Below are 26,822 nucleotides of genomic sequence, written 5' to 3'. Positions count from 1 at the left end.
CAGGTGACCTCAGGTTGGTAAGTGGAGGATGCAGCGTTGGGACAATGAATGCAAAACCTCTTAAGATTTTAGACCGCTTTCCTTCCAGGGCCTGCGGGGGAGAAAGGCGGAGGCGGGCGTTGGAGGTACAGGTGCTTGCAGAAGGGGCTAATCTCCTCACTTGACAGTTTCATGCCAGGTGGCCGGAATTCAAGCCAAACAGCCCACACACCCAGTTAGTCCCAGGTTTTCCGGCTCACCCTTCTGGTAGTTTAGAAGTGGCAACCTCAGGGCGACTTTTGTTTGGTACAACTTAGAAAAGCAAAGAGATATCTTTGCTTTTAGGCTTCTGGCTCCCTGACATCAGAGGAGTGGGCTTCTTGACGGGGGTGGTTAGGCACAGGCAGAGGCATCGGAGCAGACTCCCTGTGCGGGTGTGTGCGTGTCGGCGCGGCTGTGCGTGGCGGGGGGGATTGCTGTACCCGGCGCGAGGCACTGGGGGAGGAAGAAGCGGTAGCAGAGACCTGAATAATTGATCCTTCAGCGGCACCAGACGCCCGGGAGCGGGCGGAGAGCGTGGTTCCAGCACTACGGACAGCCGCGCGCGCCACCGCAGGCGTCCCCGTCACCAACCAGACACCTATCTTGGCCTTGTTCGCAGCCGTGCGCTCCGGGAGCGGGTGGCCGCGCTCCGCGCCGCCGCCTAGGGACTGCGGGGTCTGCCTCGGCCCGCCTCCGGGGAAGGCGGCTGCGGGCGGAAGACGCTTTCACCCGCCGGAGCTCCAAGCGTCTTCGGCTTGTGCGGGGGCTGCTGCGTCTTGCTGGCTAAGAACAAGTCTCTAAGTTGGCGTGGTGGGCGCCCCTGCCTTCCTCTTCCTCTTCCTTGGAGGCGACCGCGGCAGAAGCAAGCCCCAGGAACCTGGCTTCGCCAGTGCTGTGAGCCAGGGTGGCCAGGCGCTCTGGACTCCGGTGGAGAAGCGGGGAACCGAACGCCCAAAGCCGAGCTGGCCCCGCAGCGAAGGGCCCCGAGGGAGCAGCCTTTCCCCCGCCCGCGCCTCTCTCGGCCGGGGACCGCGGGGATCCCCGGCCACACGCGCGCGCGCGCTCCCACATTCACTCTCACACACACTCGCCCTCGCACACACCAGCCTGGAGCTGGGCTGCGGAGAGGGTGCTCCGGCGCGCTCAGAGGACCAGGCGGCTGCCGTCCGGAGTAGGGCAGGAAGCTGAGCGAGGGCTCTTGGAGCGGGCTCCGAGGGCTTAGCTGGAGCATGGGGCCGGGTGAGCGCTGAGAGTCACGGCCGCAGCCATCAGCCCTGGAGATGACCAGGAGCGGCCACTGCTGAGAACTATGTGGAGAGAGGCTGCGGTGAGTGCTGGCGCGGGACGCGGAGCCTTGGAGGCCCCCTTGGGAAGGGGGCGGTGGGAGGCCTGGATAGGAGGGGGCGGCAGGACCGCAAGAGGGTCGCTACGTGGGAGTGATCGCACCTCCCTCGGGGATCCGGGACCGCGGGAGCCCGCGTCCTTCCCTCCCCCTCTCCTCCTGCCAGCTCGTCGCAAACTCAGCCAGCGCCCCCTCCTTCCCTCCTCTTTCTCTCCCTACCCCCTTCGCTCAGCAGCTCCTGGTCTCACAACTCCCAGCAGCCGGCTCCGGGGAGATGGTAGGGGGTAAGAGGGTGGAGGTACCCAGTTAGCTTCTCGTGGGTGGCCAACCTGGGGCTCCCATTCTCCTGAGCGCCCGAGTGGAGCTACAGTTATCAGCCACAGGGTCCGAAGATCCGCACTGAGGGCGTCTTGGGCACGGAGCTTCAGCTTCCCCTTTCTGGTCGAGCCCCCAGGGCGCATAGGGGGGCTGAGCATTGCAGACTGCAGCTTTCCCCTCATCCCCTCTTCCCCCGCGCCGGTGGGCTGACCCTGCTTCTCCATCTCTCCTCCGCCCCGGTAGAGCCCTGCTGCAGAGCCTCCGGCTGGGATAGCCGCCCCCCGTGGGGGCGATGCGGACAGCGCGGGACAGCCAGGGGAGCGCGCGGGGGCCGCAGCATGCGGGAACCCGCTAAACCCGGTGGCTGCTGAGGCGGCCGAGATGCTCGTGCGCGCAGCGCGCCCCACTGCATCCTCGACCTTCTCCGGCTACAGGTACGTCCCAGCGGGAGATCTAGGCTCGGTGGGCCGGGGAGGAAAGAGACTCGATTGGAGGGAGAGCGGGAGAGGGATTAGGAGAGAGGGAGAAAAGAAAGCGGGAGAGGGAGCCCAGTAGTGAGGAGCGAGAGGAGCACCAGGGGGCGCTGCGGCCCTGCACTCCGCGGTGCTCACCCAAAGAATGCCAAGGCCGATGCGAGTTCTCCCCAACTTCCCCCGGCTCCAACAGTGGCTGGCCAGAGGGGTGCGCGCCTGCACACGCGTGCACGACTGTGCTGGTATTAACAGGCAAGCGCGGCTGTACTCTGGTCGCGACACATGCGTGTACACCGCCTGAGGACGTGTAGGGATTCCTGCTGGCCGTGGGCACCTCTACGGTGGCCTGCGGATGTGCGCAGAAAAGCGCGCGTGGTCTGTGAGCGTGTGCAGCCCACTGCCCACGTGCATCTAAGATTTGGCAATAGGGTTCGCAGTGGAAAGGCCGGGGAGGGGCTGTACAGTCCTCGTCTGTCTGAGAGCTTCTTGGGAGCCTACCTTTCCCCCTACGCACGTTCTTTGCCAGCTCCTACGCGCTGGCCCGCGGGGGGACGCGCCTACTCTCCGGAATTCTGCATTGCACATGGCGCGCGTGAGAGAGGGTGTTTGTGCGCGCGCTTGTGAGCACGCAAGTGTGTAGGGGGCGGGTCCTGGGCCGCTTGCAGTTGAGTGAAAGCCGCTCAAGGTGGGGGGGCGGGCCCCAAGTTCCTCCAGGCTCTGCGGAGCCTGGACTCGAAAGCGAGCGTCCTTACTTCCAAGCACTTTGGGTGTATCCTATAGGAGAGAAGCTGGGTTTGCAGTGGTGCCACGCGTGGAGCCAAGTCTTTGGCGCACCGGGTGGGCTCTAAGGGGGTGGGGTCAGTCAACTAGCTCAGCTCTCAGGGAAGATGCGGAGTGCCTGAGCCGCCTCCGCGAGCCGGGCCTGATCGGTAGTTCCCTCCGCATGAGCAGGGGGCGGGGTCGGTAACTTGGTCTGCGCTACCCTGGATGGTAGACTGTGGATAGAGGGTTTGCTCTGTGCATCTACCAGCTGGGTGGGGTCCTTGGCTTCCTTGACGATGGGGGGCTGTAGTCTGCAGCTAACTTGGGGAATTTGGTGGGGGATGTGCTCAGAGTCGAGGATGGGGAAACATCTGGAGACAGGGGACGAGGAGGAGGCAGGATTCGAGAATGCGCTTGGGGATAGGAGTGCAGCATTAGCTCGGATTGGAGTTGTAGATAGTTGTAGATGGGTCGAGGTATGTGCATGGCGTTGGGGATGGGGAATGGAGTGAGTGACAACAGTAGCCCATGCTGGGCTTGGGTTCCACGCCTGGCGCGGGCTCGGCCGTCCCTTTCATCCAGGGCCCCTTGCTCACTGCCGCCCCGCCTCTCACTCTCCACCTTGCAGGGACCGTAAGTGGCGACTATGGGCAGACTGGGCTATTGGACCTTGCTGGTGCTGCCGGCCCTTCTGGTCTGGCGCGGTCCGTCGCAGGGCGCGGCGGCGGAGAAGGGTCCCCCCGCGTTGAACATTGCGGTGCTGCTGGGTCACAGCCACGACGTGACAGAGCGTGAACTTCGAAACCTGTGGGGCCCCGAGCAGGCAGCGGGGCTGCCCCTGGATGTGAACGTGGTGGCGTTGCTGATGAACCGCACGGACCCCAAGAGCCTCATCACGCATGTGTGCGACCTCATGTCTGGGGCACGAATCCACGGACTCGTGTTTGGGGACGACACGGACCAAGAGGCTGTGGCCCAGATGCTGGATTTTATCTCCTCACAGACTTTCATCCCCATCCTGGGCATCCACGGGGGCGCATCTATGATCATGGCTGACAAGGTAAGACCAGGAGGTGATGGGCTGCCAGGACCCAGGAGGGGGCCGACTGTATACGGCAGCCTGGCGGGTGCTTAGGCTCCCCTAGCACCTCCCTGGGCAACCTGAAGGCGGGAGGAGTCTTGACTGCTGGTCCTTCTCAGAAGCAAGTCTGCCCTCCCCTACTCAGAAATGAGTGGAAATGGCTTAGCCTTGGTCCTGAAAGTGAGGTCCTAGAGGCACCTGGGTGTACCACAAAGATCGTGGGAAGTGCAAGAGTAGGAGGAGAGGAGAGTGGAATCGCTCCCAGGTTCCCAAGGCGCACACAGAGGCAGCCAGGAGCCCTGGACGCAGAAGGGCTCATGTTCCTCTGATACTGGTTTTACCTGACTGTGTGGAAGAGTGTCCACATTTTCCTTCTTGTGATTAGTGACAGAATGAATTTAAAAACATATCAATGTGGAATAGATGTGAGATTTTAGGTAAAACACAAAAGGACAGAAAATGTCCTGCTTTCCCAGACTCTGGGTGATTAGAGCCACAGAGAGTGGAAGTCTGAAAAGCTCTGGGCTAGAGGAGCCCGGCAGGGACCCTCCTCTAGGGAATGGGTGGAAGTGGGGAGAAGTTAACTCCACGTCCAGGGCATGGAGAGCCTGGCGTGTGCCTGACACGGCCCTTGCGCAGGGATGTTGCTCGTGGCAGGGGCTCTGAGACCCTCACCCGGGGAATTGGTACCCAACAGTAGATCTTGGTTTTGAAATGGAAGAGTTTCAAAATGAAAGAGAGTGTGCCCAAATCTCTTGGCTTGGGATGACAGGGAAGGTCTTTTTGTGGGCAGCCTGGGAGCACTGGTTTGGAGAGGGGAGAGAGATTGGAAGGTTTGAGTGAATTGATGTTTTGAGGGCCTGGCTGGGATTTTGCTGAAGTGGAGGGAGAGAGGAAGGTTGACAGGAGGAAGGCAAAGGAGAAAAGGGGAAGGACTGGCGTTGGGGGTGCCCTGTAACTCATGCAAACCCCGGACAGGACTTGGGTCGGGAAGGGAAGAGAGGGATGAGCGTACTTGTGTGCCGTGGTCTCTATCCCCTAGCCTTCACGGAGGGTGTTCCTTAGATAGCAGGAGACATCCTAGGCAGCACACAGACATTTGTTACAGCTCTTTCCCTTCGATGTTCTCAAAGCACTTTTATTTTACCAAATTTGATTCTGACTCTGCTCAGCACTTCCCACTGGCTCCTCTGGGAATTGCATTAATTCTTTCGGGTCTCCTGGGCTGCAACACATTCAGCTGAAGCACACAACTGATGTGGCATCTTATTAAACATTCTTTTTAAATGGCTCGCACTCCAGCAGCATGCCTGTGTGGGTTTGAGCATACTCCCAGCTACCTCTCAGTTTTGGGGTGCTCCTTTCTTGGATGAAGGAAGCAGAGAATGGCCATGCTCTACCCCAGTATATAGGCCATTTCAGGAGTGGAAAGAGCTGTGGGGTTTACTAGAGCATCTAACTTTCAGACGAAGTTTAGAGACTTGACTGAGCCCACAGAGTGGGGGATGGAACTAGATACCTGGTTTTCTGGCCTTAAGCTGTGATCTCACATTTCCCCAAGTCCAGCCCATCCTTGAATTTTGCCATCCCATCTTCAGGAAGCACAAGAAACAAACCTCATTTCTTAGGAGGTACTGAGCCAGAGTAGTGCAGCAGATCGCAGCCTTGAGGGCTTGTGTACTGAGAGGGACCAGCCTTTTCACCAAGGCACGAGGAGGAAGAACAGCAGTGTCCAGAAGGGGCTGGGAGTGTTCCTTTGGGATCTAAGTATTCCTGTGGATCCTTCCTTCCTTCGAAGTTTTGACTGAAGCAGCAACACATAGAAAACAAGAACCATATTGAAAGGGAAATTTTGTAGAATCAAGAGGATCCAGCACAAACCAATGGAAAACTCTGGTACGAGGCGAATCTGGGAAGGTGGCTTAGGTCTGGAAGGTCTGAGTAGCTTTTTCTAAAACTGAGCTCACCAGTTTGTTTAAAGGCTCTCCCTGGCTTACCCACCTAACTGTAGGCAGAAAAAGAGAAACAGTGTGCTCATGGATGAGCATCCCCTTGCTAAGCAATGACCCTGCCCACCCGTGAACCTTGACCCAGTGAAAGCTCTGACTACCTAGACCAGCCACTGCTCTTCCCTGGAAGGGAGTTGAGACATCACTGGGTAGGGGAGGCAGAATCCTTCTTTCCTGGGGGACCACCCCACCTATGGAGATGTGGGTGGAAGTATGAATCAGAAAATGGCAAGAGCAGAAAAGAAAGGTCATTTCCAGAGAAGGTAAGATGAGAGAGACTAAGGAGGGGATGGGCAGGAGGGGGAAGAAAGAGTCCATTGGTTCCAAAATGGCGGAGGTCATTGGATACTCTCCATTATGGCTGGGTTTTCAGAGTTGTTCTGGGAGAGGCCGCCCTGTTCTGTGATTCTGGAGGAACAGTCAGCGATAAGACCAGGTGGTTGGGAGTCGAAGATGTCAGTGAGATAGCTCTGGGGCAGAGGCTGGGTCCCATCTGTGGGACAGGCAGGTGATGTTTTAAAGGGCGATATTTTGAGAAACCTGAATGTGTTTGAAAAGGAAAGAAATCGTCTGCAATGGGAACAGCCTTTCCTTCCATTAGTAACACATCTAGTTGGCACGTGCCTTTGCCACCTGTTTCGTTAGAGCTGAGTGTCGTGTGGTGTTTATCTGGTTCCAAAAAAGGCAGCCTGGGATGTGGCTTAAAACTCTGCCTTTCTTGGTTGTGCTGGCAGTGTTTTGACCACAGAGCCTCAACCTCCCCAAATCTGCAAGGCACCTATGCCTCGCCCTTTGATGACAATGACTTGGTAAATCGCCCAGGACACATCTCTGTCATTTTCTCTTCTGAATTGGTGATGGGTAGTGCCCACATGGGTAAGAATGGCTGTTAATTCATCAGTTAAAATACACACGCACACACACACGCACGCACATTTTTATCTTTCCCTCAGCTTACATGGTCCATGAAGAAAAGAACAAAGCCTTATACTAATTGGAATGTTGTTGAGTGGCAGGTTTCTGTGGTGTTAATTTACAGTGGAGGTGTTAATTTTTGCCCATATCAGTTGGTGGTCTTGAAATATAATTAAATTAGCGATGAAAACAGTGCACAAGGCTATGTTCTAGTCTTCTCTAGGACGACGGTCATTTTGGCTCTGCTGGGGGAAGTACACTCGGTGCAGGGACGGTCCCCCAGCAAATCTGGCAAATGGGCCAGATCCTTGTTTTCCTGCTCAGTGTCCCAGGACTCAGACTTCAGCCCTCTGTCCACGGCTGTCTCTGCATGGGTTTTTCTTTTCTGTCCCTCATCTCCTCTGCTAAGGAGTAAGTCCATGGAGGGAAGACTTTTTTTTTTTTTAAATGTGTTTGTGTGTATCTGTGTATTTGAAATCACGCATGCTCCTCTTCCACAGACACTTGATAAAAATGATGTCTTTTCATTGTGGAACACACTTGGAAAGGACATTAAAGTTTAAAGAAGAAAATAGAAATCTTGCTCCGAATCTGGTGTTTTCCTTCCCAGCTCTATTGATTAAGTTACAGATTTGGGATTATACTGTATATGTGAGTTTTGCTTACTGTGCTTTGTACTCTGGGGATTTTCTTAGAAAATTCAGGTTTGTCTTTAATTTTGGAAAGATCTCCACCAGTGTCTGTTGACGTTTCCTTTCACCATTGTCTCTGTTCTCTCCTTCTGGAGAGAACTACACATGGTAGTTTCTTAATCACTTCTCCCTGGTTTTTTGAGTTCAACTACCTCATTTAATTTGTAGTTGGTCTATTATTTTGCCTATCTGTCGAGGTTTTACTTTCAACAATGTTATACTTTATTCCCAAGATGCATAATTGGTCCCATCTCCCTCATTTTTCTCACGAACAGAACAGCTCTCCTCGAGTTGAGATCACCCTCCTGTGACCCTTCAAGAAGTTCATCCCTTCTTGTCATAAACTCTCTCATTGTTCTAGCATCTTCACCTCTTGGGTTATGAATCCTTCCATTTGCAGAGTCTGTGGATTGGAGGACTTCTTATGTTTTTAAATTTTTGTTTGTGAACTTATTTTCAGGGTAATTTTAGGATTTCCTCTGCCCCATAATCTGTAAGAGTGTGCACTGTACACCAGAGCTATGCCAGCAGCTTAGTTCACTGCTTTCTTCCTGCTCTACATAGCTCATGATGCAGGCTTGGGCCCTAGTCTCCTGTGGGTAACTTAGTTTTGGCTCCTTGTCACAGGCAGGGGCTTCCTGTTGGGCTGTGACTCTTGGTGGATGGGACCTATTTCCAGCACCATTCATAGCTAAGGAGTACAATTCTTCTGTGTTCTGTCCCCTTTCCCCTGGGGGATATTGACACCTGTGTTCCTGTGGCCCATGTGGGACCCATCCCCCATGGATCCCGTGGCTTTGATTCCTATTTGAAATTGTAGAGTCTCTCTCTCTCCCTTTTTCTTGGTGCTGGAGATTGAACCCAGGGCCTTGTGATGGTAAGTGTATGTGTGTTCCACTCCTGAGCTACATCCCAGACTTGAGTCTTGTCTTTTGATTCACGTATTTTGGGGGAGCCCTTTGTATTTTTTTCTTATGTCCAAGCAATACTATGTGAATTTTTAAATATTTAAAGATTTCCATATAAATATGATGTCTTAGAGGCAGAAGAGGGAAGTTGCTGAATGTGTTCACTCTGATTTTGAGACAGTTTTATTCCCCACCTGTTTTTATGCTTTCAAAACTGGATTAGATATTCTTGGAATTTTCCCTCATTCAATAGACATCTCGAACTTGATTTTAAATGGCTGCAGAGTGTTCTGTTTCTATCCATCGTTTGAATGATTCCTCTATTTTTCCATCTCTAGTAAGGGTCATTTCGGGTCCAGACCTGTGTCCTTTTTGGCACTGTGTGCTGGTCTTACCCATTACGTCTGCTTCTTGGTAAATGATTGTTGATTGCATGAATCAAGCCATTGGTTCGGATGCCAGCTTGCTGTTGCTGCTTCCGGATGAGCGTGTCCATGTGGTCCGGGGCACTTCCACCCAGTGATTGTCTCCTAAGCTCCGATTCATTTCACACTGTGTGCCAAGTCTTTCCTTCCCTCTGGGGGTAATGACTTGCCATCCTGGGGACTTGCATGCTGTGGGTGGTCACATATGGAAGGTTTGTGGAGCCCTGCTGAGGAAGAGTTCATCAGCAGGAGGTGGATGCTGGTGCTCTCGCAACCTGGCAGCTCTGGAGTTGGGAGGTGAGTGACGGGCCTTCCCTTTAAATGCTGGCAGCTCATGGGAAGGGCAGACACGCAGGTTAGTGTTGGTGGAACCCACTCTGCTCCTGCCTCAGAGGCCTCAGGGGGCTCCCGGGAGAGGGGGGTGGCCTATCTTTAGCCCTCGGATGAGCATCTCAGATGCCATCATCGCCTCCTCTTCATATAAGTCATCAGATAGCAACAGGCAGCATCCCAACAGGCAGGGCGAGTCTGCCAGGGGCCCTGGGGCCATTGACCTTTGCTTGGACCTTTGAGAGCCGTGACTGGTGCATTTGGAGCAGCGTTCGAGGACCCTTTGAGAGCCCCCGGAAGAGGCGTGTGCAGGGCGGGTGAGGGGAAGGGAAGAGAAGGGGGCTACGGAGGAGTAACGCGGACTGACTGGTCGGGAATGGCGAGTTGGTAGCCCCTTCGATGCACCTGGAAGCGGGTCATGGTGTACATGAGAGGGTCTCAGGGGACTAACTGGCGTGTTTGGCTTACCCCCATTCCCCCAGGCTCTTTAGCTTTCAAATTTGAATTGGCGGCCAACATTCCAAAATTTAAATTACGTTTACAAATCCAAATTCTTTTTTTTTTTTTTTTTTTGAGAAAAATCAGTGGCCGCAGTGGAGCCACTTCCCTGGGGTAGCTGGGCTGGGGATGAGTGACCCCCGACTCCCACGAAGGTGCCTCTCCTTTCTTTAGCGCCCAACTTGCCCACCCCCTCATTTGTGTCACGTACTTGGCCCTGAGGCAGCGGGATGGACACCCCTGGTGTTGGTGAGGACAGCGTCGGCCTTTGTGAAGAGGCCTTTCCTGGGCGTTCCGCTCCCCCAGGGGCTGCTCCTGGGTAAGGTGGCCTCCACGCTGACTGCGGCTGTCACTCATCTCTGGTCACACCCAGGTCTTGCTCCTGCTCCACAAGGTTCTCCAGACAACTACTGCCAGTCCACCTGAATTGGATGATTCCAGAAAGCCTTGGACAGAAAGTCTGAGGGCTGAAATTCCATTCCAAACCCCAGGTGTGACCTTGGGAAGGGCCCTTGACCTTTCTCAAGTTTCTGCAAGAGGAGAACTTGGGATGATAACCATCTGTAAGACTCCCAACTCTGAAAGTGTTATGTCTCTAAAGAAAGACTGGCAAGAAACGTACCATAATGTGAACGGCGGTTGTCCTTGGGCAGTAGGCTCATGGCTGCCTTAATCTTTTAAAGAATGTGGTGAGCGAGTGGTTTGTCTGTTGGACTTTGTGTCAGATTACCTGGGTTGAAATTCGGGTTTCAGCGCCTCCTGGCTAGATGTGGACACGGGGAGGGAAATTCTTCCTTCCTTTAAGCCTCAGTGTCTTCGTCTGTAAAATGGGAACATGATGTCACCTAGTTCATTGAACGCTGAGACCCACCTGAGATCAAGAACATAGCTCAGTGCTCGGCTCGTCATAAATGCTTGTTACAGGAATGACTATCATTGTGTCTACTTTTTATGCTGTTTATTTTTCTCCAATGTATGTGTACATTTTTAGTAACCAGAAAAAGTGCTTGAAGGTGATATAGTGATGTGAAGATATCCCCTACCGGAAGCTGGGCAAGAATCCCACAGAACACTCAGAAACGGGGTCCAGTGTGAGATGGCTCCTGTTTGCTCGGTTGGAACAACCAGAAGCTTCCTTTCTCTTAGCACTTGCCGCGAGCTCTGTGTGGCAAACGAGGTTAAGTGTGGTCGATTGAAAGCCCTTGCAAGGGAGACCATTGCTTTGACCTTTGCACTAGCTGATTCTACCAAGAGGACTGTATGTTAGCACTAGGTTTAGGGCTTTAGAGTGGAGACATATCTAGTTCCTCGTTTATCTCTGCTAGGGATTAATGACTCAGTGATAACCTAGGGAATCTGGCAGCCCCCAAAATATTTGTTTAAACAATCCCTATTTTCAGATGAGGAAATAAAGATTCCAAAATTGTGGGGATTTGTTCTGAGCCATAGTGCTAGAGATGAGGTCTTTGGGTTCTTATTCTTTGGCTCTTATTTTCTTACCCTTTCAAGTCAATGACTGTGAGTCCAGATGATTTAAGGAAGGGGCTTAGATTCAACACAGACAGGAGATATTTTGTATTTCAGACAACAGATTTTGTTGTTAATATTTTGTTTGTCTTAAGTAAAATGATTAAGATACCGGTGATGAAGTAAAAATTCAGGACTCTTTCCAGATGGAAATGAAGGACCAACACCACAGACGGCATGGGAGGTATAATTCACAAATACAAACCGTGTGTGTGTAGGGTGTACCACGTGGTGTTTCGACGCACACACATACATTGTGAGATGATCACCAAGGTTGAGCTCCTTCCCTGCATATCGATACTTTTTAAATTTTTGTGGCAAGAATATGTCATCTACTCTCTTGGCACATTTCAAGTATATAATGCCTGCTTATTAAATGTAGTCACTATGATGTACATGAGGTCTCCAGAACTAATTTATCTTATAAATACAATTTAGCCCTTTGACCACCGTCTCCCTAAGTATCGAGAAGACTTTGCATTTTTGGGAGAAGTGGGATACCGGCTTCCTGGCCTCACTAATGAGTGGTTTTTGCAAGCGTTGTGAGCTGGAGGATTCATGCATCTTACTTAGGGATGCATTTTTTTTTCCCCACTAGTATAGTATTTAAAAATGCTTGCATTTTTTTTCCAAAAATTTTACTAGTGCATCACAGTTGTATATAATGGTGGGATTCATTATTACATATTTCTATATGCACACAATATAGCAATATAATTTGGCCAGTATCATTCCTCAACTTTTCCCCCTTCCCTCCTCTCCTCCTTCCTCCTGGTTCCTTTCCTCTATTCTACCGATTTTCTTTTGTTAAAAATGCTAATGTCTCTGGACAAGCAAAGCATTTCCAAGTTGACCACAACACCTCCCACTTTGTTACCTCAGGTCTAGCCCTGTTTACCCATTTATGTTAATTGCATGGTCTCTGTAAGCATTGAACCCTGTGGTACCCAATTACAGGTTTTTGTTTGTTTCCTTATTTATTTTGTTTGATCAGAAGCTCAACAGAGTCTAAGTAATAATATGACTCTTAGGAAGGTGTGGCCACATTTATATATATAATTATTATTTTTTCTAAAGGGAGATGGTAGCCCCATTCCACCTTCTCTGTCATTGAGTGTGCTTTCAGCTGCAAGTAACTGGCTATTTGACCAGCAGTGGCTTTAACCCATGAAGACATTCAGTAATATTATGTAAGAAGGAACCCAGGTCTAGTTCAGTGACTTGCACGATCCCTTTTTAGTCCTTCTACCTTTCCTTCCTCAGCACATTCTTACCTGCCAGCATTCAAAACTGTAAGAAAAAGGAGAGAAAAATAAAGATTCCCATCCCCCCCAGAATCTTAATCCTTTTACTAGAGTAGATTTCTTGTATCTCAGTGACCGGAACTGGACCACATTTCTGTTCCGCAAAAGTCACTGGTGGAGACTGGCCATCCAGGATTCTTCTCTGAGAATAGGTAATTGCTGACTGAGCAAAGCTTTCTTCTGCTAGCCAGGGGCCCAGGAACAGTGCCTAAGTGATCTAGCTCACGGTCTCCAGCAACACTGGCCCATTATCTGTAGAGTTTCACTTAGTTCTAAGGGTTAATGTGTAAGAATGGATGTTGAGAATTTTCTCCCTGTACTGAGAAAGGACCCTTAGGATTGTGTAACTTCTAAACCAAATATGTTCAGAGTCTCAGAAGAGAGATTACGGAATGTTCAGCCTGGAGAGGGGAAATCTCAGAGGGGATTGAGAAGTGCTTTCACACACCCCATGGCCTGTTCCGGGGTAGAAGGTTTAGTATTGATCTTTTTTGTTGTCATTGTTCTGGGGACAGAGCTGAGAGTGAAATGCTAAGAGGGGAAGTTTTGGCTTGATATGAGGAATAAGCTTTAGCAATTAGGGATCCACAAATAGGAAGTATCTGTCAGGGTGTGACTGAGCTGAGTGACGGCCCGGCTGTCAGGAATGAGGTTGAAATTTGGGCTCACGCTGGCAGGGCCGGGTTGGTCACCTCTGAGGCTCCTTCTTGCTCAGACACTCTGCACCTCTCAAATCCTTGATTTTTTTTTTTTTTTTTTTTTTTAAATCCCTGAGCCCTGGCGCTTCAGGCTCTTGGATTTGGCCGCAAACCAACATCTTCACTTTCTCCAAGTGTGTGAGTAATTCAGTATAAATTTGCCTGGCATGGGGGAGGAATTTATGATCCCTGCATCATCCCCTCAAATCCCCAAAGGACTTTACATCATCCTGAAGGGTAGATGATATTTGAAAAGCAGGAAACCTATGTATATATCAACTCAACTCTCACACACACATATAAATATAAGCTTAAGTAGGTCAGCGCCATCATTTTTACTAGTGGAAATGTTTTTGGCTAAGAAGCTCATCTGCAGAAGACGATGTTTAGAATAATTGCTAATGATCTCTAAATAGGGTGTTTTTGCATGGAGTTAACCATCCTTGCTTATTAAAGCATATGCACATTTTTGTACTTCTTACTGTAGTGATACGTTTACATTCTAGAGACAGACAGAATCCTCTCTGGGTTTTCAATTGTCAGTTTCTTCTTCTTTGTCTATTATTCTCCCCTACAATTTTTTTTTTTTTTTTTTTTTTTTTTTTTACCAGGGATTAAACTTGGAGGTGCTTAACTCTGAGCCACATCCCTAGCCTTTTTTGTATTTTGAGACAGGGTCTTGCTGAGTTGCTTAGGGCCTTGCGTAGTCACTGAGGTTGGCTTTGAACTGGTGATCCTCCTGCCCCAGCCGCTTGAGCTGCTGGGATTCCAGGTGTGGGCTACCTTGCCTGACTCCTCTGCATTTTTGAACTTTCACTAATGGCGAAAATAACCTGGGTCCAATTCTGTTGTTTCTCTACTTTTCCTATTTCCCTTTCACATTCCTTCGAGGAAAAGAAACCCAAACAACAACAACAAAAATGAAAGAACAAAGCTGACTTTGTTGGCTTTCCAAAGGCCTTATCTTTCCATGTTTTATGACTTCCTCATGATGGAAATGGATGTATCCTCTCTAATTATGAATTAGATGTTCATTCTGAAAAGGTGCTCATGTACAGACTGAGAAATCCAAATAGTAGAAGACAGCTTTCAGAAAGAATATTCATGAAGTCGATGCTTCGCAATCTCCAGCTCCTCTCCCCTCCGTGTCCCCCACCTGAAGAGGAAGATGATCAGCTGGAGTGGCGGTTGATTTGTGATTTTTTTTTTTTGCTGAAGTTGGTATATTATAAGGGTCTTCTCTTTTAAGTTTCAACCTTGACTTGAAAGAGGTTACCATTTTTCATGGGTCCCTGACAGTGACTTTTTGCCAAAACAAAAGAAACTCATTCTAGAAAACAAGTGCTTAGCCCATGTTCTCACCCGAAGAGTCCAGGCTGACCCGGGGGTGGTGTGGGGCAGCTGTGGCCCACTTCATCACCCCACCAGGGCCTCAGCCTCTCCCCACGCTGTTCCACGGGCCCGTGTAGGCGCAATGTGCACGGTCATGGAAGTTCACAGATGCCCCAGTCCCTGCACAGCTCCTTGCCATGGTCTGTGGCGGTACCCCCTCACCTGCCGTTGCCCCTCCTGGGGTTTCAGTTCACTCACAGTCAACCAGACTTAAAAGTACTGAAATGCCAGAAATAGTTTGTGAGTTTTATGTTGTGTGCCCTTCTGAGCGGTGTGATGAGCTCTCATGCCTTCCAGCCCTGACCTGCCTGGGATGGGAACCCTCCATTTGACCAGTGGATCTGTGCTCTGTGCGCTGCCTGCCCATTAGTCACCACTAGGAGCTGTTCTCAGTTGTCAGGTCAACTATCTGTGTGTGTGTGTGTGTGTGTGTGAGAGAGAGAGAGAGAGAGCGAGAGAGAGAGGGAGGGGGAGAGAGTGAGAGATAAATCGATATATAGAAATTCTATATACATCATGTAATAAAGACACTCACATAGTCTTTATTACAACATATTGTTATAAGTGTTTTATTAATCTTCTACTCTCCGAGATGGATCCATTAAACTTTGTCATGGAGGTATGCATGTAGGAAAAGACATAGGATACATAGGGTTTGGCATGAGCTGCGGTCTCAGTCATCCACTGGGGCCTTGGAACGTATCCTCTGCAGATAAGGGGGGGACACTATTGTATCTCTTGATTTATTAATATGTTCATTTTTTTTTTTTTTTTTTTTTTTTTTTTTTTTTTTTTTTTTTTTGGTACCAGGGATTGAACTCAGGGGCACTCAGCCACTGAGCCACATCCCCAGCCTGATTTTGTATTTTATTTAGAGACAGGGTCCCACTGAGTTGCTTAGTGCCTCACTGTTGCTGAGCCTGGCTTTGAACTTGTGATCCTCCTGCCTCAGCCTCCTGGGCTGCTGGGATTAGAGGCGTGGGCCACTGGGCCTGGCTAATATGTTCATTCTCCACACCCTGACTGAGCCCTACCTTGGACCAGACTCTTCTGTTGGCTGCATCTCTGATCCACCTGTTTGCTTTGATGTAACTTAAAATCTGGGTGGGGGAGATTTTCTGTTGAAGCCCAGAGTGATGTGGCCATGATTGGGGTGGTTGAGGGGTCACGGGAACATAGACGACATAGAGGAGGGGTGAACTCATCCAGTGGCCTCAGGATGGGGGTCTCCAGTGCACCCAGGCTGATGTGGAAGAGGCTGGGGTACCTGCCCCCACGAACGTGTCCCTCAGGGCTGCCAGTCTTGAGTGACGTTTGGGTAGCTTCCGACTTTTCCTCTGGGTGGCATTCTTACAATCACAACATTGAGCTTTTTGCCGACTCATGTTTTGCTTCACAAATGGCTGAACGTCTCCAACTTTCTCTTGTCCCTTCAGGTTAGGAAAATCTAGCCAGAAAGAGCGTGTGGCCTTTGAAATCCATATTGTCTCACATCTCTGTAGTTCTAGGGCTAAAAAAAAACCAAAACATTTCTTTTCCAAGTGAATTCTTTGAAAGCTAAGATATCTGTAGGGCCAAGGAAGCCTAGCATCGTTGACTTGGGTGAGATAAATCCAGAACCGCGGGAAGAGACTATTGAGAGACAGGCCCTAGGGGCCTGCATGGTGGCCACTCGTGGGAGTTGGGAAATGGAGGCCTTGTGTGGAGGCCTGGGCCACGTTGCACTTCAGCTCACCGCAGCTGGTTTTGCTTTGTCAACTCACGTGAGCTGTTTTTTCCTCCCTCCCTCCCATCTTCCTGTCCTTCCTTCACTCTTTGCTATTTAGCAGCATTAAGAATATTTCTATTATGGAAAATTTAAAGACGTATAAAGCCAGAGTGGGACTCGAGCAATGACCCCCATGTTCCCAGCCTCAGCAGCTCCTATTGTATGTAGCCTTCACCCACCCTCTTCATCCCCCACTGCTGGATCATTTTAAGGTAAATCCCAGACGCCCTTGTATTTCATCCATAAACATGTACATATATATCTCAAAGAGGTAAGCACTTTAAAGAACTATTAAAAAAATAACTGCAGCTAATATAAAAGTAATCTATTGCGGGCACACTTTAGAGGTTTTGCAAGATTCAGAAAAGTATCAAGAAGATAAAAATCACCTTTAATCTTCCCACCCATAGACAACGTTTTGATATAGTTCCTTCTCGTCTTTGTTTCCATACCTTGTATGCAAATGTACACACATGTACTGATTATATAATTTTACAGATAGCCTATAACTTATTCTTCCCATGAGGATTTCACATTATTTATGATCACTTTGGTATCCTGTTTTCCATTCTATGGGCACAACACAATTTACTCAATAATTGAGATTTCTTCAGATTTGTTGCTATTAAAAACAAGATGTCAGTGAATATCTTCAATGAAATGGCTGTACTGCAGGTTATGATTTTTTTTTGAATAGAGTCCTGTAGCAAATTAGAGGGTCACTGTGCATAATGAAATGTAAGAATCTTGATATGTACTGTTCAGTAATTTCTAGAAAAATGGGGCCACTGGATGCTTTTAGTAACTGTGTCTTATAGTATTTCCGTCACCTAACTCTGGCCAGCATTTGAAACGAGGAAGTTTCTAATTGACGAGATGAAAATGTTATCTCATGGTTTAAATTTGCATCTCTCTCTGACACCTGCTGCAGAAAACATTTTAATTTAGTCCCTGCTTTTATAGTCCCGAGGTGTTGCACATCTTAACCTCTGAGATATTTTCCATTGTGTCCGTGGAAAATCTCAGATAATGATGGATTCCAATAACAAGTGCAGTGAAATAATTTGAATTTCTAAAATAATAATAAATATTTGGAAGCCTGGCAGGGAGTTCTGTGACTCTTCAATCTTAGTCACCAGGTCTTGTTCAAATGTCTCTGTATCAGTGTTATTTCAAAGAACTGCTTTAAAATGTAAAATTTCCCAGCAGATAATCATCTTGTGGGACCTGATTTGCCCGGGATGATGATGATTAGGACTTTTCAGGAGACAAGGGAAAGAGTCGGGTGTTGCGGGCTTCCTGGGGACGGTGGGGTTGGCACTCGTTGCTTTCTCTGGACGTTTCCTGCGGGGTATACGGGTGACAGGGACTGCCTGTCTCACACTGTCGCTGTGAGGGGGCTATTGTGTGAGTGGCAGGGAACAGCTGTTCTCTTTGTCCCTGGAGGGGTGAGGGGGCAGTGACGTGAGTTTTAAACAGAAGTGGGGGAGCTTTGGGGTTGGAATCCCTGGAGCGAGGAATGCTCAGAATACCGTGGGCCCCTGGAAGCACCACGGCCTTCGCGAGGCCCTGGAGCCTCTCTTGTCATCTTGCCTCTCCATCGGCTGGTCACGGGAAACAGGGGCTCCTGGGGAGGCGCATGTGGCAGGGGCACCTAGGGTCTGGGGGATACGGCTGGCCACCCGTCGCAAGCAGAGCATCTCGGAATTTTAACAACGGATCCGGGTAACCCAGTGGGCATCAGGTGGATCTCTGAGGAGGCTGTGATTGAGATCTGATGGGTCTTTATGCTGAGGTGCATGCAGGAAGATTCCAGAACAGGACCCAGGATGGCGGTCTCTTCTGTTGCACGTCAGTCATGCCCTGAAAGGAGAGGTGAAGCGGAACACATTTTGAAACCCCCTCCCCTAGAAAGGGATAGAAAGGTGCTTCCTGCTGCCCTTCTGCCTGCGGTGCCCGGGTTATTCCTGGCTCTCCTCCCGGGGCAGCCTCCCTGGGAGAAGCAGAAGCCCCCTTCCCACGCACCCTCTTCCCGTCTTCCAGGCAGGAGCTTCCCCAGCAATTGCCGTTTCCTCTGGGGATAGAGGGAGGCCTGTTTCAGTCTCTGGTTTGGGTGTGTCATGGGGTCATTTGTCCAAGCAGAAACAATCCCATAACTCTCCCCAAACACTCCACGTCCCAAATTCACTTTGAAAGAGAGCCTCGCCGTGCCCCAGGGGGATCGGGGCTTGGTGTGCTGGGGGAGTCCATGGCTTCCCTACCTCCACCTGCCCTGGTGCCTGGAGGTTTTCAAATTCCCACGGTTTCTGGGGAAAGAGGCACGTCTCTGGCTTCGTCTGAGGGTAGGAGGCACCTGGGAGATGTTGGAGTTTGTTGCTTTGAGTGTTTGGGGATGGACTGTGTCTGCCAGACGTCAAATGTTCGTCTTAACTCCCAGAACCTCAGAGGGTGGAGGTATTTGGAGACAATCTTTACGAGGTAAGGAAGTAAAGAGGTGTAAGGGTGGGTCCTGGTCCAATGCAACTAGTGTCCTCGGAAGAAGAGATTGGGGCACTGATACACAGAGAAGGAAAGTCACAGAAAGGTGCCTTCTAGAAGCCCACCAGAAGACCTCAGAAGATAATATGCTTGCTACCTTCGTCTTGGCCTTCTGGCCTCTGGAATTATGACAAAACATGTTTGCTGTTTCAGCCGCCCTGTCTGTGAGGCTTGGTGTTGGCAGCCCACGCAGATGAATCCAGAGAGGTCAGGAGAACTTTCAGCTCAGTCTAAGCCCTGGTTCTGCTCCTCTTTCCCACCTGCGTGGGCTGGGGGTCGGGGGCTAAAGCTGCCCCGCTCAGCCCCAGTCTGCCCTTGGCTTCAGTGCTGGCTTTGTTTTCCCACGTGGGTCCCGTTCTGGCCTCTGGGCTCTTGCACTGAGGAGCTGCATCTGTTTTGGAATCGTTCCTGAAACCCGCTGAGACTTCCAGGTTCAGTGGTCCTTAAGATCTGTACTCACACAGTCCTGGTGGGTATGGTCGACAGTCGTGACCTTCTCAGATTGGTACACATCCCGTTCCCCGGACCCTGTGAATATGTATCTCATGCACGAAGGACTCTGCAGATGTGGTTAAGTAAGGATCTTGGAGTGGGGAGATTTTTCTGGATTATACAAATGGATCCTGCGTCATCACAGGGTCTTTATAAAGGGAAGTAGGAAGTTGAGAATTGGAAGCCTCAACTTCTCTATCTATAAAATGGGTTAATGTGAAGACCAGTAACCATCTGTGAAATGCGTCTAGCACATGGCTTGGCAGATAAAACAGGATGCTCTCTGCAGTGAGCCTTATTCTAACAGGAACATATTCTACATTTTAACACTGTGTATTCTTGTGGTGTGGGGGTCATTTTTGGTCCCACTTCACAGGTGAAGGACTTGCGGCTCAGGGGACTTAAGACCTGTGTCCACATTCACTCTGGTTAATGGTGGAGCCAGGATTTGAACCCAGCTGGTTTAGCTCTTGGCCGGGGTTCTCCCCCTTGCCACTGCTGGTGTGTTCGTGGATTGTCCTTTGTGCCATCCTGTGACTGTGGGATGTTTAGTGGCGTCCCTGGCCTATACCTAGGTGATGCCAGTAACATCCCCAGGTGTGACGAGCAGAAGTTTCTCCAGACTCAGCCAAGTGTCCTGTGGGGCAAAGGCATTCCTGGTTGGGGACCCTGCTGCAGGTTTTGAGGTCTGTCTGCAGGGAAATGCTGTCCACGTGGTAATAGTGTAATAGACGAAGTCTATGTGGTGGGCTCCACATTTCACAGCCCTTCAGAGCCGCAGGTGGACAAGTATCCACTGGTGCTCCCAACAGTGGCCCCTGCTGTCCATCCCTGACCGTGTCTTAGGGGCTGTGCTAGTCTGATTTAATCTTCTTAGCAACCCATGAGAAAGGCACAGTATCATCCCCACCTGATCGACCAGGCGACAGGGGCTTCAGGCACCAGCCCAATTTGTGTTTGCAGTGTATTGTTCTATCTTCACAGTGACTCCGTGAAGTCAACACAGCTGTGCCTTGGTAACCACGGGGTGGGTCCAGGATGCCTCAGGATGCTCAAGTCTCTTATTGTTTTAGTCAGCTGTTTCACTGCTGTGACTAAGTGATCTGACCAGAGCAATTTTAAAGGAGGAAAAGTTTATTTGAGGGCTCACGGTTTCAGAGGTCTCGATCCATAGCAAGCTCTGTTCCTTGGGGCTCCAGGTCAGGCAGGGCATCGTGGCAGAAGAGTGCAGCAGAGGGAAACAGAGACAAACTCCACTCTCCAGATACAAAATATATACCCCGTAGCCACGGCCCCAATGAACCACTCCCTCCAGCCACACCCCACCTGCCTCCAGTTACCACCCAGTTAATCCCAGCAGGGATCAATTCACTGATTAGGCTAATACTCTCACAACCCAATCACTTCTCCTCTGAACCTCCTTGCATTGTCTCACACATGAACTTTTGGGGGACACCACGCATTCAAGCCATAACACTTATGTAAAATGATGTATTTACATGCAACCCATGCCCATCTTCCTGGGTACTATAAATTATCTGTAGGTTACTTATAATAGTAAATGCTAGGGAAATAGTTGTTCGACTGTCCCTTTTAAAGGAAATAGTGATAAGAAAAAAGTCTGTATATGTTTAGTTTGGGTGCAGTTTTTTCCTGAATATTTTCCATCTGCAGTCAGTTGAGTCCGTGGACGCAGCTCCCACATGTCGGGAGGGCCGGCTGCATTTAGCTTGAGCCATCATGAAGATGTGGATGATGAGGCACAGAGGAGCCCTGGGGCTTGCTGAAAGCCGTCCTCCTTCCCAAGCCCAGGGTCTCCTTGTCCATCAGCTGTTGATTCCTGGTGCTGGTGGTTAGACCAGCAAGGACGTCCATTTTCCATGATGGCGGATGGTAATAAAACCTGTCTGCCCTCCACGCTCATCGCATGCACCCACATTGCCTTCAGGTGAGATGTACCTTTCTGGCCACACAGATCCTCTTAGACTGATTTCTGTCCCTTGTCGACCTTTCTAGGCTCAACTTAGTTCTCTCTCTGTTTTCCACTTTACTCTTGCCTTGCATTTTCCACAGAGAACTTTGAGCAGTTCTGCCCTTCAGAAGAGTTTAAGACAAAATCAGTTTAGGAGACGCTTCAGACCACAAAACCCTTGGGTATCTACAGTGTATAGTAGCCTATTCAAGGCTCTGAGAAGTCTTGGGCTACAGGCATGGTTTAAACTGTGTTTAAGGTTTCCCAAACCTTTTCTATCACAAACTTTTGTTTTTTTGTATAATACCTGTTCTTGTTGATTTGATCAATTATAACAAAAACTCTGCTCTGGCAATGTCAGTACATGTGCCCTTTACCTGTGCCTCTGCTCCCAACCTTCTCATGTCCTTCAAAACTCATCTTAGCAGTCATACCCTCTAGGAATCTTGGACCAATGCCCCCTGCAGAATTAGGAGTTTCTTCTGTGCTTTTGTAGCTTTTGGCTGATTTTGCTCACCAGTTGCCTGTGTAGAGGATAGGATCAATGTCTCATCTCTTCATTCATCCATCAGGTTATTCCATAAACAAATGTGCTGGGCCTCCTGTACCCAGGCACTCTGTTCAAACACTGAGGATACTGGGAGAACAAAATTCCTGCCCTCAAGAACTTATATTCAAGAGGATGGAAGTAAGATCAAACTTATGATATATATATATGCTAGTAGATTGTGATGAGTGCTAAGATAAAAGGAAACTAAATAGTCTGAGTGAAAGGAGATGTTCTTTGGGTTTAAGCTTTCAGGAAAGCTCCATTAGTTAGGATGGGTTAGGGTATGCTGCAGAAACAACCCGTGTTTTCATGGTTTTTAACAACAAAAGCTCATTTTCTCATTCATGCAGCAAGCCCACCAAGGGTCAGCTAAGAATTCAACTCCCCTTCCCTCTTGGAGACCTGGGTTGTCATGACAGGGGGAGGTGTGGAAAGTGGAAAGGCTTTGGCTCACATTTTATTGGCCACAGTAATCTAAGGAAGTCAGGGAAGGGCTCACATACCTGAAAAGAGAAGGGAAGCAGAATATTCAATGAATAGCATTAATGAATCCACAATCATCTCCTCTGATGTGAGGACTCTTGAGCAGAGCCTTTAGTGCAGGGAATAGGGGAACCATGTGGATATGGGAGAGGAACATTCTGGTTGGAAGAAATAGCATTTGCAAAAACCTCAATCCCCTAGCAGTCAGCGTGGGACTTGGCATGGAGTAGATGACCAGGCAATGTTTATTGAATGGATATCTTGAATTCTAGAACTTTCTGCATCTGTTAGATCTTTCCATTCCAGTTGACCAAGTGGCAGGTACAGGTAGGTGCCCTTTTATAGTGCATAAAAACATAAAGTGCATTGTAGTACATGAAGCACATATCTAACTAGCCCAAACAAGATGTGTTTGACATTGGAGTCTCTCAACTGAAGGACTAAGATTCAGTGTATGGAACTTATGACTGTTGACATAATTTATTTTGACCCGTCCTCTGACTGAGGGCTTCTCGTTCCAGGAGCATAGGAAACAAGATAGAAACCCATAAAATCATCCTATCCATATAATGCTTATAAAATGCCTCTAAAGTGTATATTAAAAGGAAAACTGGTATTTTCTTATATGTAAAACTGATGGATTTATCATACTTGAAGTGGCTATTTTTCCTGTCAGTATTCCTGATAAACTTGAAGTGGGCAGAGACATACCCCCTTTACAGAGAACACTTGGCATTTCCTGTGAGTGATGGATGGCCAATATATCCAGTGCTGGTGGACTGGTGGACCGAGGGAAGGGAAAGTTTTGTATCATTTTTTCCAAGACTTTATTTTAAGAACAGTTTTAGGTTCACAGCAGAATTGAACATGCAGTGCAGAAATTTCCCATAGACCTCTTGCCCTCCCAGGTGCACTGTTCCCCCCACCCCCGCCTCCCGTGAGACATCCCCTGCCAGAGTGGCACACTTGATAAACCCTGACACACCATTACACCCAAAGTCCGTGCTTTACTGTAAAGATTCGTTCTTGGGTTTGGATAAATACACGATGACATGTATCTATTATTGTAGTATCAGGTAGTATTTTCACTGCCCTAAAAATCCTCTGTACTCTGCCTGTTCATTCCCCATCCTTGGCAAGCACTGATCTTTCTACTGTCTCCTTACTCTTACCATTTCCAGAATAACATATCTTTGGAATTGTATGTAACCTTTTCAGATTGGCTATGTGCTATATGTATATAATATCCATGCAAGATTCTGTTGTGTCTTTTAGTGGTTCGATAGCTAATTTCTTTGTAGTACCAAGTGACATTTGATCACCTGGGTTACCATCTTAGAGGTATGAGTGTGGGGAGAGTTCTGATTTAGCGTACTACCGTCTGCCAAGGTGAAATGGATTTACCTAGAGGAAAAGCCAAAGGTGACTGGAACACCAAGCCAAGAAAGGTGATGAAGGTCAAGAACAATTAGCTGAAGCCATGGTGAAGTGCACCAGCTCAGTGCTGCAGTGGGGAGAAAGACAGCTTTGATGGATATGTAGGATTTTAATAGTGGAGCTAGGGAGAAAGATAGGCACATGGCATCCATGGAGTTGAACGATAATTATGTCCATATCAAATGCCAACCTTGGCAAAAATAAATAATTTCCCTGAGTTTATGCAGCCGGAGAGAACAGCATGAATAAAGACATGTAGGCGGCCAAGAACAGGGTGCGTATGGGGAACCATATGTAGATGGTTGTGGTTGGAGCAGGGGGTGTTTGCATTTTAACCCTCACTCTTCTTGACTTTGATGCTTACTTGGGGAAAATGGAAATGGCATGAACCACATTCTTGGGTCTGCCAGGTGTCTTGATTTTCTGGCAACATGTCTTGATTTTCTGCTCAGTCCTGTAACCCATTGTTCTGACTTCCCTGGTGGCCACTGATGGGAGAACGTGTCTGAGATGGGCTCACTCAGGCACACTGTGACTCCTCAGGATAAGGGACAGGTTCAGCATCTTAGCATGGTGCTAAGTCAGCAGGAAGTTCCGATTGCGCTGGTTCAGCATTTATCTTCCTGCTGGTTTGATTGAAGTGCTCACCTGCAGTTGCCTTGGGAAAACCTGCAGTGGCCAGTGAGGAGAGTCAGAGGGCAGACAGTGGCTGGGTTGTCTTGGTGACTTTGAGAATTTTTTTATCAGGTTGGTATTTCTAATGATACCTTGAGCTCAGAGGTCTTGGTGGAGTTTCTAAGTCAGTGGATTTAAGTGTTATTTGAAAAGCTGACATTACTGAACAAACATGAGATGGTAGTGGCCATTATAGTAATTATGATAGAGATGGGAGGGAACTTTCAGTTGTCCTGCAAAAATGGATGCAGAAATAGAGGTGGGATGATGTTGGCCAAGCATTGGTCTTACAGAAGATGGCCTGTTTTTCTGTAGGTAAGATATTTAGGAAAATGACTAACTTTTGATTTGTATCCCTAGGGAACCCAGAGTTTGGGGAGAAGGTGCGTGGGAACATTTAATTTTCATGCCTCATTGTTTTCTATTGCTTCCCACTTCAGTGCCTTGGTGCATATTGCCCCACTCCACCTAATGGACAAAATTAGAAATTGTTCTTTGCTCTTATGCCCCAGGCACAGACTCTGGGTAACTAAGGTTGAAAAGGAAAAGAGGAAACTTACAAAATTGAGAGGCTAATGGGGCAGGGTTGAGGCAACTACTTGAATTAGGAGAGCTGAAACTACTTAGGGGGTCCAGTCAGGACTTGGGGTCATGCTTCTGGGAATTAAAAAAGCCTGTCAGACCCAGCTCATATCTTGTGTCTCAGCTCTTTTGATTGAGGGAGGGTGTTTAGTACACTTTCCAAGATGGCGGACAACCATCAGGAGATTGACATTCAAAGGTATGCCTGGTAGTGGGGGTGGCTTTTCAACCAGAGAAACATGCATTCATTTCATCACTGTTCAGGTCCCAGCTCAGCTTTCATCTCCTCTGGGACACATTCCTTGACTTCTCCAGGGCAGAGTTCATTTAACAAAGAACATTCAACAGATAGGCGAGTATCTGCTAATAGCAGGCCTGTTCAAGGCACTAGGTGCAGCAGTAAACAAGATGGACAAAGTCCCTGTCATCAGGGAGTTTGCTTTCTAAATGGGAAGGTGGAGAATAAAAAGAATGAATAATGATAGAAGATGGTCTTAGGATGCAGTATGTGCTAAGCAGGGAAATGAAGCAGGTGATGGCGGAAAGGCTGAGAGATGCTGGCCAGGAAAGGTCTCTCTCAGGAGCTGAGGAGGTGCACCACGTGCAGCACTGGCAGAGGGCGACAGCAAGTGTCTAGAGCCTGGAGGGGTGCAGGAGGGTGGGCTGAGCATGTTCAGGGAACAGTAGCACAGACCAGGGTGGATATAGCAGAGCGATCAGATGGAAAGTGGCAGCAGATGGCAGTTCCCAGGCGACCTGTGGTCATGAGAAGTTTGTGTTGTATTCTAACTGTGATAGGAAACCAGGACAAGGGTTGGAACAAATGATCAACATACTTGCTGTTTTTAAAAATATCACTCTGTGGCTGCCTTTGTAGTAGAAGGGCGTGGGAAGGGACTGGGGAGCCACCTAGGAAAGTATAATGATAATCTAGGTAGAGACAAGACAGGTTGGTGACTTGGGCCAGAGCTTTGGTGGAGGTGGTAAGAACGGTCAGATTTGGGATACTCTTGGAAAGTAGAACATTCTGTACTTGCTGACTGGATGTCAGGAGTGGATAAAATTAAGAAGTCAACAATGAGAGAGGAAAAAGGGGCTCCTGAGGGTTTTCAGTTAATAAACTTTTAAGTATGGGGACAGTTTTAGATTTACAGAAAAGGTTCAAGAGTAGCACAGGAAATTTTGGCGTATCATTCACTCATGTTGCCTTAATGGATAAAATCCTAATGGTTAACATGGCGGAGGGAGCTGCTGTTGGTTGAACTGGGGCAAGATGCAGAGAAGAGGGAGGTGTCTCTAGCTCTGCTTTGGCCACACTCTCATGCATTTCCCATCCAAATGGAGATTGATATCCAACAGAATATCTGAATACAAGAGTGTGGAGCTCAGGACAGATTCTGAGCCATAGATACAACTGACCACCATTTAGGTGGTATTTGATCTCATGGAACTCTCTATTCTTGTATAGTTGATCATTTCTATAATGAAAAATTCAATTAAAAATTGGATCAATTTAAATAGAAAGATGGATTACCTAATAATTTAGGTCGAGAGTCTGTATACTTTGCTGCAAAGGGCCAGGGAGGAAACATTTTAGGCTTTGTGGGTCTTATAGTCTCTGCTACAGCTA

General features: G+C 48.8%; 1 protein-coding gene across 2 annotated transcripts in view; it reads left to right on the top strand.

The window, feature by feature from the left end:
• The first annotated feature begins 618 nt into the window (after window positions 1–618).
• GRIN2A (glutamate ionotropic receptor NMDA type subunit 2A) overlaps window positions 619–26,822 on the top strand; it is a 358,237-nt gene continuing 332,033 nt past the window's right edge. For both annotated transcript variants that reach the window (XR_013760774.1, XM_079121602.1), the window contains exons 1-3: window positions 619–1,348; window positions 1,925–2,115; window positions 3,545–3,976. Coding sequence is in view for 1 of the 2 variants with exons in the window: in XM_079121602.1 (XP_078977728.1) it covers window positions 3,563–3,976 (414 nt within the window). In the remaining variant the exon portion in view is untranslated. The remainder of the gene's footprint in view (window positions 1,349–1,924; window positions 2,116–3,544; window positions 3,977–26,822) is intronic.

Source organism: Sciurus vulgaris, assembly GCF_902686455.1.
Source record: "Sciurus vulgaris genome assembly, chromosome: 18".
Taxonomy (NCBI): Eukaryota; Metazoa; Chordata; class Mammalia; order Rodentia; family Sciuridae; genus Sciurus; species Sciurus vulgaris.
The sequence above is the reverse complement of the archived record's forward strand: the minus strand, read 5'-3'. Positions and strand labels throughout refer to the sequence as shown.